Source organism: Platalea leucorodia, assembly GCF_965183815.1.
Source record: "Platalea leucorodia genome assembly, chromosome: 2".
Taxonomy (NCBI): Eukaryota; Metazoa; Chordata; class Aves; order Pelecaniformes; family Threskiornithidae; genus Platalea; species Platalea leucorodia.
The window spans coordinates 116,289,807-116,310,307 of NC_138824.1; the positions used below are offsets into that span (position 1 = coordinate 116,289,807).

At 40.2% G+C, this 20,501-nt stretch overlaps 1 protein-coding gene across 6 annotated transcripts in view; it reads right to left on the reverse strand.

Annotated features, from left to right (window-relative positions):
* The window catches only part of CRYBG3 (crystallin beta-gamma domain containing 3), a 95,331-nt gene that overhangs the window by 41,762 nt on the left and 33,068 nt on the right, over window positions 1–20,501 (reverse strand). For all 6 annotated transcript variants that reach the window (XR_014230895.1, XR_014230896.1, XR_014230897.1 and 3 more), the window contains exons 4-7: window positions 5,332–10,318; window positions 4,310–4,357; window positions 3,841–3,947; window positions 2,644–2,791 (exon numbers count right to left, since the gene is read on the reverse strand). Coding sequence is in view for 2 of the 6 variants with exons in the window: in XM_082338024.1 (XP_082194150.1) it covers window positions 2,644–2,791; window positions 3,841–3,947; window positions 4,310–4,357; window positions 5,332–10,318 (5,290 nt within the window). In the remaining 4 variants the exon portion in view is untranslated. The remainder of the gene's footprint in view (window positions 1–2,643; window positions 2,792–3,840; window positions 3,948–4,309; window positions 4,358–5,331; window positions 10,319–20,501) is intronic.

Consider the following 20,501-nt stretch of genomic DNA (forward strand, 5'->3'; position numbering starts at 1 on the left):
CTCCTGTGAATACCAACTAGCAAATGAGACAATCTGAAGCTGCTGGGTGTCTTCCTATGGCATCTGACAAAGTAGTCCCTGCTTGAATTAATAACTTCTTTTCACCTAGCAAACCACACAAACAAAAGAAACACAACCTTCGTGTAATACTGTGAACATTCCCATTACAAAGAGCTTTGATTAAGGAGTCCACAAGGAATCTAGGTATTCCCTGCCTAATCATCTTGCAGATGGAGATTATAAAATGCTGTTTCAGATCTCCTGTCACCTTGCAAAATAGTGGTTTACAAGATTACACCAGAATGGAAACATCAGCAACTCTTCTCAGCTCTTGTTTTTTGAGAAAGTAACACTTAGCACTCTCTTTGGGCTTCCAGAAACAGATACAAAAAAGCCCTCCAATTCCTTAAGATCAATATATGCATTTGCAGTAGACCAGAGAACTGACTTGGCTAAACAGATTGTGCTGCAGGACCTGCATTGAACCTGCGTTTTCAAGCAGATTTTGCTAGCTTAGGCTCATGTTGACTTGCCTTAGTAGAATTCAGACTCCTCATTACTTCAAACAGGTCTTCATTTTACTAGTTGCATGATCTGTTCCTTTGGGATCTTTCCCCCACCTCCAAAATTCCTTCAAATTAAACACACATGCCTACATATAATGCATATCTACAGTAAGTCAAGCCACAAGCTAACCACAACAGTAACACAACCTCTGCTTTTTGTGGATGCTTGAAGCCAAATCAGAGCACGAAGCTACTGGCAGACTGTTTCTCAGCAAACTAACATCTGCCAGTAAGAAATAAAAATAACGTTAAATGTACCTCCTACAGTTTCTTTAGTAAACATCTGTTTTTCTCTTCTTCGCAAGACATTTTCTTCTCAAATATTTAGCCAATTTTCAAATGGGCTAACTGAAGGCATTTGAGCAGCCATTAAACAAGCACCATAAAAAGCCACTTGAAGAATTAGAAGACAAGCCAGACAGCCTGGACACACAGCCAGTATGACCAAACTAGGCAGGAGAAAAGCCACTGAGCTACCCAGCCTGTGAAAAAGAGAATGACAGTAAAAGATGTGATCCTGCAGATCACACAGGCATGAGCTGCCTGAAAAAGAAACAGCTGTTTATCAAAGATAATGCCTATATTTTCACAAAAAATAAACAAATAAGGTAGCACTTTGGCAAACTACCTTCTAAAAGTAGTTCCACAGCAGCTGAAGTATGACCTAAAAAAAAGAGGGATGCTTTCATGAGTCGAGGTTTAGAGGACAAAACCTAGCTTAATGAGTTCCACACCCACACTAGCTCCATACAGCCCTAGGGACTAACAGCAAAAGTCCTCCCAACCAACCGTATCTGCTAGCGGTCTAAGTTACATGAGAAACAGGGTTGATTACTGAACTCATGTACTGCAACAAAGCTTTCCATCTGCGTTCCATACAAATAAACCACATGCTGGAAGAACAACAACACGCACACCTACTTAGCTGTATTACAAAGATTTTTATCAAGCATGATGAAGCTAACCAGAGTGTCTTTCCTATCCAAGGCTTTTCTTTGATACCCAAGGCACACCCAGCTTCCCTCAGCTTCAGGCCATAGTTCCACATGTTATTGTGGTATTTCTTTAATTCTTTAGCTGCCTTCCACATTATTGATCAATATTCATATTCCATATTGGTCAAATGCTTTTAATTTGTTTAGCTCAAATAAACGTTAACTTCATTATCCATGCCCTCAGCCAGCCTCTTTTGAATTTATTTATTAAATCTTGAATCTTTAAGAGAATGAAAAGGTATTTCTAATTGTTACGACATTATGCCCCTGTCCTGATGACAAAAAGGTTATGAATTTTAAAATTACCTTTATACCAGCAGAGAACAGAGAATCACCACTTTTTCTGAAAAACTTTCACATTGTGATACAAACGATAATTCCCTTGCAGTAAAGGGCCACTGCCCTGTGAATAACTGGAATGTTATGCTAAACAACAAGGGCACTAAGTCTTCTTAAATCACAAGATCTGGTAAATATATTCCTCATTCACTGAATAACAATGGATGCATTATATTTAGTTTTAGGCATTTGATTCCTATCTTTTCAACAAAACGCCTTTTAAACTTCTGGCTGTACGCAGAGCCAGATGCTGTAGGTGTACCACTTGTCCACGTGGAACCCCTACAGACAGCACAAAGCTGTAGAAGGAGCGACAGTAATCTTTGGAGGCTATACTGTACAAACGCGACTGAAAACCCAACTACTAACTTCTGAAAAAGAAGCCACACAAACACAGCAGGTAGTTTAAGCTTAAGATAAACACCTCTTTGAAAAATATGAATTGATTCCATTTAATTTCAATTAACTGGACAGGCACACATCTAAAAGGAAGGGAGTCACTGTGTCAGATAAAGGTGGTGGCAGAGCAAGATAATCCATCTGCTCATTACCTTCAGGAAGAAAGAGAAATTTAGCTCAGTAAAAGCCCTGGAATTTATCTTGAAGGTGAAAAATGTGATTCATAGCAAATTTGAATAAAATCAGAAACACAGCATACACACATTGTCCATTGCTAGTAATACACCACTATTGCCAACAGAAATTAATTATTTATGCGAGTATATTATTAGCAAAGTCTATACCTTTGTTACATGTTTGATTGAACCAACTGTGATGTTTCTTCGACGATGTTTCACGCCCGGAAGATCCCAAAGGTGATCCAGCACAGTCTCTCCTTCTTCTAGTACATATTTCCGACCCTGGAACTTTGGTTTCTCATAAAAAATCCAACTGTAATAACGATGACATGAATGGAGTTGTTGCTGTTAGGTAAGACTGTCCTTATACAGTACATTTGCTGGAAAGCTCAGTAATGAGCTCTTCTTAACAAGCCAACTATCAGACTTTTCTTATGCTGTCCCTCAGTAGTCACATTCACTTTAGATAAATATTGGGCTTGTACTTCTGTGCTTTAAAAGTAAAATACACAGTTCTCCTCCAGGACATAGCCTAACATAACTTAAAATATTAACTGTATAAAAATACAGCTAAAACACAATGTAAATAAAAAGCCTTATTTTACCAGAACAAGTATGTTAATTGACACGTCAAAACATGTTCTGTTCAGGCAGATACTATGCAAGGCATAAAACATACTAATAATGGCATTCCATATTTCTTAGGACAGGAAAGAAATGTATACAGAACCAAACAAGGCTGCCTCAAAACTGCATAAATGTGACACGCATTGTTGCTATGGCTGACAGCCAGAAACATTCACGATAAGTGCCACCAATAAAATTCCAATGCAACGACTGGCATGGTCCCAGCCCCAGCTTCCCAAAGCAAACCGAGAAACACTTGCAAAATCTGCCTTAAAGGTACTTCTATATCCTTCTGCATTCACATTCATCTAAACACTACATTACAAACAGCAGCTGAGATTGTTCATTTTATGGTCCTTTTGCAATAGATACTGTATAATGAAACTGAACTGTCAAAAAAAACCCAAAACATTTTTTTTGGCACACACATGCTTCCAGTGCTGATTATGGCTGTACTGCCCCAGCACTTCAGGCAAGAAATCACAACTTACTTGTGGTTCTATTAGTAACTTTGTTTGAAGCTAGTTCCCAGGAGAAACAATATATATTTTTTGTACTGCAGCATTTGAAGCCTTGTTTCATGCATTTTTCATTGTATCAGTGTAATTATAAAAAAAGAAAAAGACACTCTTGCAGATCAGACATGTGTCATAAATAAAAGAAATGAAAATACAAGAGAAACACGTATACAGTCTTTTGGAAAGACTCTATTTAAATATGACCTTGATTTCTTACCATCCTCTAATTATCCTAAGCAATGCTCCAATGGGAAAGATCCAGGACGTGGTATCTAACACATCAGAATGAACTTCTTGTTTACTTTTGTCACCATAAATAATAATCTGAAACAACATGCAATGCATACGAATGAGAGCCCCTTGCAACATACAGTGCAGACAGTTATTTTTCGCTTGGAATAAAACCTATTTCATTTTGTGCTCACTCAACTGACATGCTACACATTTTCTTCTTTTATGAAACACTCTACTGAACTAAAACAGCAGTTGCTGACAGAAATACACTAAAGTTACTAGTGGCAGCATTTTTAATAATATAATCTCATTATTAGCATGTGCAAGCATATGCACCATTAAAATACGGAAAAACTAGACTAATAACTTCAGAGGCTTTCCATTAAAAAAATTTTGGTATAACAAATCATTCCATCTATCATGTTGATCTATGTGACACAAACTCTGCTTACCTTTCCTGGTCTTGGATTGTATTTGAGACTTGCCCTGTCAATGAGGTTCTGAAATTAAAAAGACATGGAAAACAACTATTAACATCTACAACAGTAGCACAAAGCATAGACAGATTATCCTGGGTCCACTATTCCTATAAATTTATGCAACTGTCACTAGCAGAAACAACCAAGATTTGTTTCACTGTGGTTCAGAGTTGGTGTAAACAGATTAACAGAATCAATCAATCAATCAGCAGAAAGCAGCAAGTGCTAGAAAGGAAGAACTATTATGGAAGTTATAACTTCTGAAAATGTATGACCCTTTCCCAGCAAACAATAAACTGCATGTCTTAACAGTAGCAAAACCAAAACAGACCTCTAACACAGACTGAAATATTCCCAGCATCATGGAAAGACTTTATTCTTCAGTTATACATTTGGTCTATACAGCCTTTTCAGTTTCTAAATACTGGAAGAACTGTTTCCATACCCTCATCTGCCATTGCTTTAAGTAAACTAAAAAAAGAAATGCTCATTTATGGAAGCAGCTATCTTACTTGCTAACTGAGCTACAATTTGTAGAAGACTCTGTGATGAAACAATCAAATAGCCCAGTAAGCAGATATTTATATTTTTTTGGACAACACAGCTCTACTAATCTCAGAAGTGGAAGAAATGAAAGAAAAATTTTCATACAAAAGGCAATTCCATCATCTTCAGGTTGAAATGTCCTTAGCATGGACAAGTCTGTGTTTTGCTATTATAAAGACTTGCTATTATGCATATTTTCCTATTATATTTTCTTTTCACATCTTCTGTTTTACCATTAAGTCACTTTCATCTGTGTGCTGAACCAAGAATACGTTTTTAAAATTATTTTATCAGCAGACTTTTTTTTTTTTTTTAAACTATGATCTTAGCCTAATTACTTTCACTTATGATAAAAGAATTAAGAAGGGAGAAAAGAGAATAGGGAGACAGCAATTTTGAATCTGAGCTAATCACTGTGATTATTCATATTATGTGACACGACATCTTACCGCTGACAATTCTCCCAGTTTTGGCATGGAGTTGTCTTGAGACCGATGAATCTTTGGCTGCAACATATCCTGGAGAATGCTTCCAAACCTGGTCACCTTCTCAGAGGAGCAACTGCTGGCAGATTTCAAATACTGGTAGTATACACTTGTAGAAGGATGCTTTAGAGCGGCATCAGCTTTCTGCAAAACTGACTTACAAGGTGTTTGACTGGGAGAAGCCGCACCTGGAAATAGTTCTGGTTGTTCCCTAGAGTCAATTTGTTCTTTTGAAAGAAGATGTGATTGTTCAGGAAACAAAGATCTAGTCTGGTCATTTGATCGAAGGGTTGTTTTTAAATTTCCTCTCCACTGACTGGAAAGACATTCTTCTTCTCTCTCACCATCAAGCATATTTTCTTCATATGATGATTCCTCCTCCTCCTCCTCGTCCTCCACTCCCTCCTCCTCGTCCTCTTTACTGAACTGAGTAGTAAATTGTAAGCGCTCAGAAACTGACTGGAGAAGGGACAGCACAGAAGCGTGGTCAACATTATCTTTAGATATTCCACTAGGATGGCCTTCTGGCGACATGTCTGTGGAAAGTAAGTCTTCTTGGGAGCTGTCATCTTCGTATATTGGAGACAAAGAGAAAGGATATACTCTACAGCGCTTGGCCTCCACGCTCAGAAACGACTCCGAGCTACGGCTATCTGTTGCTTCATTCAACTTGTTATCCCTCCCATAAAGACAGGCTGGCTCATGTTTATTCTTCGCTCTTTCACACATTAGATGCTCTATATTATCCAAAGGCAGAACAGAAGAAGAAAGCAAACCAGTTTGCATATCATCAGTTGAGACAGATTTGTTCTCAGTTTGAAGGGCACCTTCATAAATGATAGTGAAAGAACTGTTTTCCCACTGTTCAATTAGTGGAGAAAAGGCCAAAAGATCCGTTGATTCCTTCATGTCATCGCTACAGTCCAGACCATTTTCTTCAAGCTGATAATTTCTCTTCATGTCTTGATCCTTCATTTGTAGCTGCTTTGGATTCTCATTATTTTGGGCAAAAACTACATTGAAGCAGTTTTCCCCTTCACCGTCCTCTCCAGTAACAGACAATCCAGGTACAGTGAACTGTGTATTTAATCCAGCATTAACCTCTGCTATCTCACTTGCCCCTTCTGCTAGTTCCTCTTCACTCTCCACTGCCTTCGAGTCTTCTAAGGTTGCTTTTACTTGTGCAGGTACTTCTGCAGCCTCTCTTCCGCAGTGTTCATACGGACTGTCCTCTGCACTGCTTTCCAGAGAATCCCGAGGACTGCTTTTGTCTTTGGATTCGCTCCGCATGCTGATACATTCTTCATCAGGCATAAAAGATGACAAATTAACATTTACAGCTGGCAGCAATGTGCACTCTGGCATATTTGTATTATTGCACAAATCTTTTAACTGCAGTGACAGAAGCATCTCTGCAGTCACAGTAGCATCTCTATGTATTAAATGTAAAGATCCATCAGATTTTCTACTAGTGGCTGATACTCCAGCTTTGCCACACAACTCTGCTGCAGCCGGATTTTCACACACCTTTCTATCGTGTCTCTCTTCAGCTGATGTCATAAGATCTGATTCTGACCTTGCTAAACTACCAGTGGGTAGAAATCCATTTGTTTGACACGTAAATGCATTATTTGGTATCTTCTCACCTCTTTGGGGCCAATCTATGCTATTTTCCGTACTATTTGAAAGTAGAGGAGGACCTGAGCAATCTGCCTTTTCACAGTTTACAGCTATATTCCGAGTTTCCACCTTCTCTGTTGGCTCCTGTGTTTTGGCAGGTAACTTCACATCTGTGTTTAAAATCTTTGGGGTTTCAGCCTTAGGTTTAGGATCAACCTTTTCAGAAGGCCTTTTACTCTCACTGCCTTGCCACCGACTGGATGCCAGTTTTTGTTTGGCTGAGTTAATGACTTCATCAATTATTTCTTTTGCTTTTAGTGCTAGTGCACTATGTAGGTCAATTTTATCAGGGATGTAAGGTAGTATCTTTTCATCTTGATTATTTGTATCCACTGTTTCATTTCCTGTAAATGAAGATGAGCCTCCTCCACTGCTCTCATTAAAATGTTTTAATGACTGCACAGCTGACTGGATTTCTTCTGCTTCCAGCTGTACAGTTCCAGCTTTCTGATCATTTAGAATATCCACATTTATTAAACCATCCTTGCTCCCACAAAGCTGGCAGATACCAATGGCTTGTTTTGCTATGATTTCTTCTATAGCCAAGTGTAAAACTGAGTCCACTATTTCCTCAGCTTTTTTAAGCAAAACAGCAGCATCTTGGAATTTAGTACGTTCTTGGCCCTCCATATCGATATCTTCCCATACTTCCTCAGAACGGAGCTCACTTGACTCTGCAGGTGCAGCAGCTGTTTGATCATCTGTCACAGAAGGGGCTTCTGAGATAGCAGAAGCACAGTCACCCAGATTCACCTGTCCCACAGCATTTCTGCCCACACTCTCAGTACAGGCTGACTCGGGTGCCACTTCCAAAGATTTCAAAGGACAGATGGGTGATGGCATTGCCTCTGCTGAGACACCGTCGTCAGCCTGTTGTGTGGAGGAGGCCTCCTCTGCCCCATCACCAGCTCTGTGACTGGAGGAATAACTGTTCTGCTGAGCAACGCCCAATGCTTCCAAGGCAGAAATGGAAAGGTTGGAGGCTTCTCTGGATCCCAGAGTAGGTGAAGAGGGCCTGGGGATGCAAACACCCCCCGCATCTACTCCAGCAGCAGAGCGATCAAGCATAGCTGGAGTAAGTTCAGGTTCCAGAGAACCAGCCGGGCACGAAGCTCTTGGGTCTCCTGAGCAAGGTGGCACCTCAGTCATTCTGTCCTCAGGGATTATGCTCCTAAACTCAGCAGCTGGAAAAATAAAGCTGTCCTGTTCGTAAGCAGCAGACCATGTAGCAATCTGGCCATTTTCAGAGCTAGTGGCAGGAGAAGGGATTTTTCCTTGGTTGTCAGATGAAGAATCAAGTACTGTGGGTGATACCTTAGGTTTATTACCGTTTTCCTTCTTGGAAGAAAAATTAATACACCTATCTTCAGAAACAGGTGGAGATTCAGAAAGGATGTCTACATCAACGTCTTTTTCACACATGAAAGCAGAATTGTTGGTCAAAGGCCTTTCTCGATACCTCAAGGCAGAATGAGAAACCTCCAGCATGTTTTCTTGTGACTTAGAAATATGAGAGGAAAGTTCAGAGACGCAATCCTTACACTCAGAAGGAACAAGAGCAACTTCAGTCATACCAGTCTTGTCGATTTTAGAAGCAGCAGGAGTACGATCATCTGTCCTGTCAATGCTGATTAAAGGGCAAGGTGCAGGCTTTGCTGTGTTATCTTCTGTGAGTGTAATTAATGCCTTGGCAAAAACATCTTGAACAGTTTCAAGGGAAACAGGACCACAGTTGCGGACAGGAACTGAGCTTTCCGAGAGGCTCATCTCTACCGGCTCAAAGGATTTGCTCTTCTCACATTCAAGATCAGGATGAGAAACAGTCTCTCTCACATCTTTTAAACTGACTTCTCTTTTCCCTATAGCTTTATTTTCGGTCTTGCAACTAGGATGAAGAGGAGCTGAGCAAGAGCCTCCAGTTTCAAAAGGCAACTCATAAGTAACGGAGAGAGGTGCTGTCAGCTCATGGGAATGCGATTTCACACACACACTCCCATGGATGCAAGACGATACATTGACAAGGTTTTCCACTGCAACCTCAGATAAAACCTTCATTGTTTCCACACCCTCAGTTTCTAGACAAGGTAAACCAGTCTGCGATGTGGCAGTATCCTTAGAATTCTCCACAAGGACTAACTGGTGATCATTTTGTATGTGCATTGCTTTCCCTAACTCACTCAGTTCTTCATTACAAGCCCTTCTGCCCATGACTGTATCTTCATAATTTTTAATAGATGACACTGAAGCAGTTAAATTATCTGCGGCTATACATTTTTCTTCTCTGGACTCCGTGCTAAGCGAAGTGGGTATTTGTTCATTAAAAGGTAAAAGAGCAGTAGCAAGAAAGTTCTGTGGATTTTGCTTTTTTTCTACAGCTGCCACAATTTTCTGTGTATCACATATGCTTTGATCACTATCTTTATTTGCACCACCTGTACACTGATCTGCTTGCTGCTGAAATGTAGCGGTCCTCGAATGAAGCATCTGGACATCCAAAGTTAGCTCCGAGTGACTATCCATTTGATGATTACAGTAATATTCTCCCTTACTCACCTGTAGTTCTTCATTAACTGTCTTATTTTCTGATTTGGGTGAACGTAAACAATGATCCTGCATTTCTTTTGTGGACTCCTTATTAGCTGCTTTACTACAATGATTTTCTTTAATAAAGTTACAAGTGCCATTTTTGTCTGCCTGAAACTGAGCTTCTGCTTCTCCCAGCAGTTCAACTTCTTTTCCAACCAAATCGCTTGCAGAACTCACGTTAAGGGAATCAGCAATCTGGGAAGTGGAACTGGTTAGGATCTCACTGTTTCTACTACTAGATGACAGTAATGAATCCAGTGAATATGTCCTTTTAACTTTTGTTGCAGCTAAAGCAGGTGTATGTTTTAAGTCTATCTCATGAGATGATTCAGTAGATGAAGTAGTGGTCTTTGCAGTTATTTCACGTTTACTGCTACCCAAGCAATGCTGAGCTTTACCAGACTTTTTCGCTTCCATTTTAACTGCATAAGAATTTACTATGACATCATCTTCGTAATCTTTACCCTCATCTTCACCATTTTCTTTCATTAAGTGTCCTGATTTCGGAGAGACAGTTGTTTGGATTTCTCCATTTTCTTTGACCATTGAACCATTTCTGTTCTCAGTACTTTCTTCTCCTTTTTCAGATATTTCCGATTGATTCTTCAGTAGCTGCCTAATCCTTGCAGAACCTCGATATGTTGCATAAGTGACTGCAGGTGCTTCTGGCTTCTGTTGCATCTGCCTGTAACAAGGATCACCATTATCAGCACAAAAAAGACTATCTAAATAGCTAGTGTGATAATAAAGGTTAACACAAACTGTAGATGATGTACAATACTGTTTTCCTCCACAGGTTAGCACAAACTGTAGATTGCACGCAACACTATTTTCCTCCTTTTTCTGCTCTTCCTAAATATGGGTTTGTGCAAAAATGATACATACACTACCTTTTACTGAAAAAGCCAACTTAAACTATAAGCAAAAAGTAGATGTTGCTATAACCAACTTCTAGCATTTGCTTTCTACTAGGCAATGGAATTACTATTTACAAATGCCACCGCAAGTCAACACTCGCAGTGACAGAAATAAGCATACTTCTGTGAAGATGTTATACCCTGCTAAAGCAGGCCTATACTTTAAAACTGGAAATAATTACTGTACTAATGTTCATTAAAATATTGAATTGAAATTTAAATTTTTACCCAAGCTTTCAAGACATTGTTAAGGAACAGGAGTAGGAGAAGCAAAACATGTGGAGAAAAGAAAGTATACAACAGGGAATGCTTTCTGAACCACAGGGTAGGTAAGGGCAGAGAGTGAATGGAGATGAGGTAAGAATGAAGACTGCTTGAATGCTGGAAGAAATACCTAAATAAGAAGCCTAGAAATGTGACAAGGACTTGGTAAATCTAGCCATTCATCAGTCTTAAATTTAGTAGCAAAAAAAGTGAATGCAAAAACTAACAAATGAAAGAATCACCATGGAAAAACTATGATCCTGATCCTTCACTGCTCTTTCTGATATATTAATTCAGAGCCTGTCACTTTCAATTTTCTAAAAAGGTAGTTTTTCTTCTTTCTTAAAACTAACAGACATCACAAATACACACCTTTCCTCCTAATGCCTCTGTCCTTTCCCCCACTTTTTTTTTTGTTGGGTAAAAAATTCTCACAAAAATCAGGCAGTGACAATAGGAACATGACCATCAGCTTTTCCATTCTTCACCTTAGGACAAAGCAGACGCTCACACTGTGCTTAAACTCCATTCTGCCTCAGCTCCCACCTAAACTAAGAACAAAGCCTTTCAAACTCTTATCCAGTCTGACCCTATGTCTGCTAAACTGGTGGCTGGAAGTGGCCATTCACCTGTCTGGGAAATTGTCGTACTTCTTTCAGAAAAGTCTCTTGAAAATAAGAGTTAGCCAAGATTTTGATTTCTAATATAAAAGCATTGCAATATGTAAAAAATATCTTAAAAGCATTTTAAAACGCTCTGCAGCTTACCATTAGATCACATTTATTGAGAACTTATTACAACTCTAGAGTTGAGGACAAATAATTTAAGTGAGAAACAGAACATAAATTTACTAAGGAAAACTGAATAGCAAAATAAATAATTCGGTTTATTTGAGTATCATTTAGTAACTGCAACTTCAAATATTGTCTGTATGGATTTTGAGTGTGTTGTCTCTCAATGGGTATAGAAAAATATAAAAATGGAATGGACTTACCAATCTAAAATAGAATCTATTTTCTGTCAAGGTTTTAGAGGGCCAGATTCTTACTTTGATATTAATTTTATTTTGAAGGGTGAACTTAATACTATTTAAAATCACAAGTAAACTCCCTCCTTGTGCAGTGTTTGGACATGCAAAGAGTAAAAGTGAACTAAAAGTGAAATTATTCATATCTATAAACATTAAAACAGAGATATAAATTCATTTATATGCATGTCTTACATTGCCAGGTATATTTAGGCTAATGCCAAAATATCTGAATATGGGAACTTAGACATTGTGAGAACCTGAAAATAAAGTTTGTATTGGGATTAAATTCATCGTAATCCCTGATGAAGGCTACAGCAGAATCCCAATATAGGTTTTATTAGACAGGTATATTAAGTTGCAGAGGAAACAGGAAAGTCGTGTGTAAACACCATGTCTCCCAAGCATTTGCAAAGTTAGATGCCTACATTTAGTCTTCTATAATACTAGTTTGGCTTCCAGAGACGCCAACAGTGGTAGCTGCTAAACACACACACCATTTGTTTAAGTTGCTGTCTTCAGCATTCACATCTCTTTAAAGAAACATACACATTCCTGAGTGGAAGAAAACAAAACACAGCTGGAGAGAGGGTAGTAGAGAAAAAACAAATGACACTTTTTTTGTTTTTCTTTAAAAAAAAAACAACAAAAACCAACATTATTTTCCACTTCCTCACAGAAAACTCTTCTACATTAGAAAATATTTTCCAAAGCTCCAGAGATCCTAAAAATCATAGGAGAAGGATTTGCTGAGTTCTATAGTATACTATATTCACTCATCATCAGTCACAGCCATAATAAAAATAAGTCTTACGAATATAAGACTTGATCATGCTCTCATTCAGAATTAACCTTACTGAGTAACGTCTCCTATTTCAGTTAAGTCAGAATGGGATCAAAATGTTTTAAATAATCACTATTAAGCTTTTACAAAATCCATCAGCTCTCCCATACTTTGGCCACCTCAAAAGTAAAAGTCAGTCTACAACTGTCCTGAGTCCAGATAAAATTTATTTCAAGCAAACAAACAGAACAGAGGTTGGCACCAATCCTTCAAACAAGTTTTGTGGATTCTTGAAAATGAAAACTGTAATGATATGTATTTAAAGTGAGCATAGTAATGGCATTGCAAGGTACCAAACACTCATTTCCACCACAATCAAGGCATTATTTTGAATAAACAGCTTGATGACAATTAACTTTTACTGAGCATCTTTCATTCTGCTGTTGATATTTTGTCTAATATGCAGTGGGAAGAATTCAGAATTTATCTATAAACATGTGGCAAGAACTAGCACTCTGACACAAACTTACAAAATGTCCTTCTGTTCGTCTCCCACATCCAACTTTGCCTTCAAATTTCTCTCATGAACTCATCAATTCTTAAACCCAAAGCATCCGGAAATGGGATGAATAAGTTAATTTTACAGAATATTGCCTACACAGAGATGGCAAGGATAGCCCAGCATGATGGGGTCCTATACTCACATTGATTTGAGCCACAGATCCCAACAAAAACTTACACCATTTATAACACATGGTCAGGCAAAATAAACATATTCAGAAATTTCTCTTTCCCTCTGTGGTGCCTTTTATCATTTTTCCCAATTCTGTTTGCCCTCCATTTGTCTTCTGAGTGAATTTTATGCTCCGATTGATGGATTTGAAGTCTGAGCAAGACTCAGAGCAATCTGCCCTATGGAGCCCTATGCACAAACCCAATCCTGACTAGCACTGCCTACAGCACCACTTCAGCTGCAGAGCCTCATCCTGCAGTTGGCTTCTGCCAGTGTCTCCTAACACACAGCTCTGCTTTCCTGCAGACTTGCCTCTACCAAGAGCTTCTGCAGTGGATGCTAATTTAAGAGGGAACCAACCTCTCCTCCACAGACATGGCAACTTCAGGATCTCTGACCTTTGATAAAGAATCTGCTGCTCAGCATATTATAAAAATTTTGCCAACAGACCGTTTAGTCCTAACGCATTTGCTTTTAGAGCACACAGAAGTGTGTTCAATATGAACGCTCACATGCAATGACAAGACATTTAAAAAATGAAAACCCACGTTCCTATGTGGCAGCAGCAATTCATCTGTAAGTCTTATGAAACACATTTAGAAGCAGGTTGTGTCACAGAAAATCTTTTGAAAGTGCCACTAGAGACTTGTTTCATAGACATTTAAAGTAACAATTCATTTCTGATCACCAAAAGAATGTCAGTTCAGAACTTACCTTATAAACTCTTTGCAAATTTTTTTTTTTTCAACTCTCATGAGGATACAGATGAAAGCCTGATTATACACAGAACTCGGTGTGTATTCTGTCACATGTTTCAAATACTGGGAGGTGCCTTCTTTCCTGTCTTTACAGGCAGCTATTCAATTCCCTATAAAGCCTTAATTCAGTTTCACAAAAGCCTATTTGACAGCAACAAGAGAGGATGTCAACATGAGTTATGTTAAATTTGTCAAAAGTAGGTGCTTGTAGAGATCTCTTCTATTCTGAAAGAGAAATAAAAAGTTCAAGGGGGGCTAACTCAAGGAGGAGAGGGGAACATCTTCTGACATCTCGTATGACAGACGTCTTGTGCAACTTGCCGAAAAAGTGGCATTAGTTATAAAACAATCTTGTTGGTTCTGAAGCCCTGAAGTAGGAGGAAACCTGCTACCTTGAATGCCGCATCTCAGTGTGTCCATAAAGGCTACATTGCTTGCATCTTGTTCAAGTATATGTCATCAAGATGGTGACCCCTCCAATCTTCATATTTGTACCATACAATAATGCAGAAAGCAGACAACCCTAGACTATTTTCAAAAAGATGGAGGAAGATCATGCAGCATGATACAGCAGTACATGGGTACAGCACCTCGGATCCCCAGGCAGCACAGTTTCCTTTGCTTACTAGCTCAGGCTCAGCAGTGCCGAAGCGTAAGCATGCTGCTGGCTGGCCTGTTTCTGCAGCATGCAACACTTGGCTCTCCCGAGACATGCAATGGCCATTTTTTCCCATCATAACTCACTCTTCTAGATATTTTCTCCCCAGTCCAGCAGTCTTCTGCTTTTTCAAGCATATCTGCGCATGTTTCCCCTAACCTCCTCTCACAGACCCCTCAGAAGTAGCTCCCAGAGCAGAGAAATCTGCAGGTTACAGGCTGAAAACCACTGCTCTAAATCAGTATGTCTCTTGTGGTTCCTGCCTACCCCTCCCTGACTATTTTCAAATTATGCTATTGTTTATTTTAATTTTTTCCACTTAGCTTTTTTCCTACCGCATACTTAACTGACAACTTTTTAAAAACTATGTTAATGTCCTTTGTCTGGGAACAACCATCTTAAAGTCACTGAAAAACCTTCTGGTGGAATCCAACTTACTCGGCCAGCTGGTTTCTACACTCATATCAGATCTTCATAAATGGAAAAAAATAAAAGCCTTATTGAAAAAAAGACACTGTGGGCTAACTGAAAAGTTGCCATACGCAACTTAGATGAAAGAAAATGATTTTTTTTAGCCAGAGGGGATAGCTTCATGATTTAAATCTGAAGTTTGAAATACCTAGTGTCCTGGGACTTCACAATGTATTTTTCAAAAGGTCAAAAGTTTGGTTGAACAAAGTGATTTGCACATAGTTGATTCTGCAGGAAATTTCAAAGCTAATGTTCCATAAGGACAATTATGAGTCAATGACAATTTTAATAAAACCAAATGTAGTCTCTGTGACCTTGGAAGGAATGCTTTTCCTTCCCCTTGCCCTTCATGGTACTACTTCTTGATTATCTTCCACATCTGGGAAAGCACAGATCGAGGCTGACCCAAAACATCGGCAGCTGCCAGACCAAGACCAGCACGAAGGGCCTGGGATCACTCCCGGCTCTTCGCTGCCATCTTTCCCCAGTACCCGGCAGCAGCCACGCTTTCTGCCCCACACCGGTGGGAAGTACCCACGCACACCTACCTGCCGCCCTCGCCCCCCGCACCCCACGCAGTTCAGCCAGCCACCCCTCCCCTCCTCTCTGGCACACTCGGATATTCAGGTGCTCACATGCCTTTGACCAGCCTCTTCCAGGGAGCATGGACAAGCACGGCCTGGGCTGCCTCTGCGGCAGTTTGCCACGTGCTGCCTGAGGCTGACGTGCAAGGAGGAGTTATAAGATGCTGCAAATTCCAACGAAAAGAAAATTGCATTCATAAGTTGGATGGCACAAAGTTATCGTGTGAGAGACAGCCTTGCCTTCAGGCACAGAGCTGTGCTATAGGCTGGAAAGGACGATGGGAGATCATTCAATTCAACCCCTGCTCCAAGCTGGGCCAACTAGATCAGGGTGCTCAGGACAGGAGCCCTGCGCCCATGCCCCAGGGTTTGCATGGTGAAAACACGTTTCCTAATATCCCATGTTCCTGTTGCCTCTCGTCCCAACTGCGCACATGTCTCAGAGGAGTCTGCCTCCATCTCCTTTACGGCCTCCGTGAGAGAGCCGAGGACAGCAGTAAGGTCTCCCCTTAGCCTTCTCTTCTTAAGGTTGAAGAAAGCCACTCCTCTTGGCCTCTCCTCATACATAATGAAGAATTAAAGCTAGGACATCCCTATACTGTCAAGAAGTGTAGCTTCAGATGTGTTAAAGAAACAAAAGGGTTTAACTTTGGGATGCCAGAAACAAATAGATTATTCTTCCCTTTCATGTCCACCGATGCCAGGGGGAGTCAGGCAGATGTATCAGCAGATGACGACGCTGGGACCTGCCTATGAGCATTACACAGGTCCTGCATCTGCTCTGCAGAGACAACCAAAGGTGAGCACGTGTTCTAGCAGCCCACCTGCCTACTTACAGCAGGAACCCAGTCATACCCTCTCTCTGACGCTACGTGCCACCCCAACAGCAGTAAAGATGGAAGTGTGAGGATTAAGCCCTTATCGACAAGTAAAGGTCTAGGCCTGAACAATTACATTGCAGGTAGCTCCTTAACTTCAAAATCACACTGTATTAATCGAATACATTGCACAGCTGAACAACCCTATTAAAAAAAGTTCAGTGGAAAAAACAACCCAGTGAATTAATTTTCAGTTTAATTAATTTAGCTCAATTTTGCATCATGAATCTTTTATGAATTACTCTTAAACTAAGAACCTTTCATCCTTCAGAAACACAGAAATGTTTGCTTTGGTGCCAACAGGAACCTTTCCTTTGGCTTACATCCCAGCTCTGGCCAGGTACCCTCCTCTGGTGGGCAGGCCTGGGTCTGCATTTCTCCTACAGCAGGGCCCTGAAATTCACCCACCCCACTGTTGGAATGGGACATCAAATCTCAGCACACCACCTATCTTGACAAGGTCTCAGTTGACCCACATAGGCTTGGGGTCTCGTCAAAACTTGGAAGTCTGTGAGTAGTGTTAAAGGGTTGCTTGTTCAAATCAAGGTATGCATAGAGATGTGTCTGGAAGAAAGATTTCAGAATAATGAAGCCCTTTTCTTTAGTGACTTAACACTAAATCCTTCCATGGGAGTTTGGGTATACCCCTGCAATCATTGCTGGAGGCCTCCCTCCACAGTTCACCAAGAGAATCAGTGGCAGAATGATCCTGATCCTTCCCAGGACAGCCTTCTAAATCAATTTTGGGCCACATTTGGCTGTCCTAGAAGGCTAGAGCTACCCATGTAGTTTACACCCCTCTCAAGCAGTAGCAGGTCACTCTCAGCAATGACCCCCCATCCATCTGAGCACCAGCAACTGAACACACTGCACTTCCACGGTCAGTTTCTGAAGGTAGAAGGCAGAAAGCCATCGGAAGACTGATTACTACGTCCCCCTCCTCCCTCTCCATTTCCCTACCCCAAGATGCATACCTCTGCCCCCCGCTCCTCCTTGTGCTGCTTCAAGTGTCTGTGTAGCAAATTGCATTAGGGAGTTAAGACCAAAAGCAACCAGTCTAGGTCCAAACAGCAGTACCTGCAGGCATGCAGGGCACGTGCTGGCAGGACCACCTGGGGTCCACAGTTGTCCTGGTGTTCCCCTGAGCCACCACCAAGGCAACCTCTTACTACAAAGGGAAGCAGCTGCCTCTCCTGTCCCTGAAAGGCTGTATATAACTACATAACTATATGTATTTGTCTGTGCAATGGGAATCTTTATGCAGGTATTATTATAATAGAATTAATCAACACAGTGCTCTTGTTTTCCTCTTACTGTCATCACCCCCAGGTGCTTTCAAAGATAGATGGACGCTGCCATGCTGTGTGTACACTTACGGTTTTAAATGTTCAGGTCTTGTATGTAAAATAGGTCCTGGGTAGGCAACTACAGAGAAGGACATGGCTCTGACCACACGACAGATTTGATTTCAACAAATGCAGCAGCAGGAGCTTCCCCACTCTTCTACATTATTCCTCAGGAATCACTTGGCGAGACCATCATTTGGAATTAAGTGATTTAATTTCTGTTCATCTACTCTTGATTGTCTGCCAAAGGCATCTATAGCGAAAGATGAATGCTGCTGCTACTGATTGAATCAAAACTACAATACACAATCCATCAGACAAATTCAGGGCTATGTTTCTGTATCGCCACAAGCCTGCATCCGACCAGTAACACAAAGGTGAATGACAAGCTCTGAAACAGACATGCTAACCAGAATTATGTAGACCTGAAGGATTTTAGCAGATGTATTTCTAACAGAGCAAAATAAAAGGACAGGATTTTTGACAGTATGAAGATGGGAAATACTATGCAATTAGATGTATAGTAACAGGTTTGCTAGACTTTAAAATTAAAAAAAAAAATAAAAACAAAACCAAACCCAACCCCTCACAAAACCCAACAATGTGTAACACAGTAGAACTGCAAACGGTCTGAAATTTGTCCCTCCTCAAGGCCACCTCCCTTTCTGAATGAAACAGCTTGCAATGCTCTCACTGAACTATTACAAGGACTTGGTTCCTGGTAGGGTGCGAAGTGTAAAAGCATACTGTTTTGAGCATTCACTTTTGAAATCAGCCCCTCTCCTCTTCTACCTACAGTTAGAAAATCCTTGCAGTTGCGGAGTTGGGAGTTCTTTCTTGCTTCCAAGTCCACAAGGTTCATAACAGAAGGGAGAAGTCAGGATCTTAAATATTTTGTTGAACTGGGGTATTAGAATCTTAACCAGTGGTCAGGATTTTATAATCAAAACATTTAGCATGGGTATAACTTTGATTTTCATCTCATCAACCATGTTCAGCAATGCAACAAGGCTTCTTGCTGAACTCCAGAATGTGCCGTGCAGTTTCACAAGTGCTATTGTTTTGCACATCACTATACGCAACATCCACTTATTGTTACTGGGTGTTACAGAAATAAAAAAATCTACTAGAAGATAGGCAAATGGCAAGCAGTCAACAGAACAGATTTGGGTCATTGCTTTTTTTTTTTTTTTTTTTTTTTCCTGGGGGGGCAGGGGGGGAAGGAAAATAAATTGTCAGAGTTGTGTTCTCAGTCACCTGTAAAGATTACTGCCTATTACCATGACTGGTACTCTTGAGAAGATGGAAGGTTATGTGCTGCAGGAAGCCCATTCTCAGGAGCCTTACAGAAACAGCCTCTGTTTTGAAGCCAAATCGTTGCTTGTTAGTGAAAGGCAATGTATGTGTACGTGAAAGAATTTTATGTTATAGGAAAGAAAAATAATGGGGGCAAGGCCATATTTTATATTTGTCACCTACTTTATGAAATCTTGATCTCTCTCACGTAGACTTTCTGCACTGAGAAATTGCTTGCTTCAGTTCTCACTGGCAAGGAAATCTTCAACCACCCCAGACAAATGGAAGACTAAGGGATGCAATAACTGGAGACTTAGCCAACCCAACTCTCCTCACCCATCTTCAGTGCTGCAATTATTATGTTACTGTCCACAGTAATTGTTGTCTAGAGACTTTGTCAAATTTATCATGGTTTTGTCCTCTGTGCTCCTCCTTTACCACTTGCCACTGTCTGGATTAAAGGAGCAGAAGCCCTTAAGATACAATTACCTCTGAGCCAACCAGCCAGGGTGATGCAGTAATAATGTGACCTACACGTTTTGTCCTTTACAAACATGTACTCCACAGGCTGAGCTCATGAATTCCACTTTCCTTGGCTCAAGGCCTGGAAACTTGAGTCTTTACCAAGTGCCAGGCCTCCCACTGAGGGCAAAACTAACCTCAGTCTACAGGTCAGAGCAGTCTGATTTTCTTGCATTTTGCAAAATATTGCTTTAAGGATATGAGGTTAATGAAGTTGTCTGGGTAGAGGCATCTGAGACCATTTCGTAGGTATCTTAGTTCTGAAAGATTGTTTGGTTTGTTTTTGTTGGTTTCTTTTTTTTTTTTTAAACAACTCTAATGGGGATTATGCAACCTAACAACTGTCCCTCTTTCACTTATCATTACAACCTCCTCCCTAACCACAGATAACCTCTAATTTAATATTTAACAGTAGCTTAGAATTAACAAATTCATTTAAGTGTTCCACATGACAAAAGAAACAGTTGTAAGATTAATAATGCAGTGGTCTTAAGGATTTGTAAAGCCCTCAGTTTCAATTTTCTTCTATATTAAATGCTAAAATTACAGTTTAACATAATAGTCAATGGAATCAATAGTATCTTTGAATTTATATGGATCACTAGCGTATCTCATCTGTCTTTTGGGACA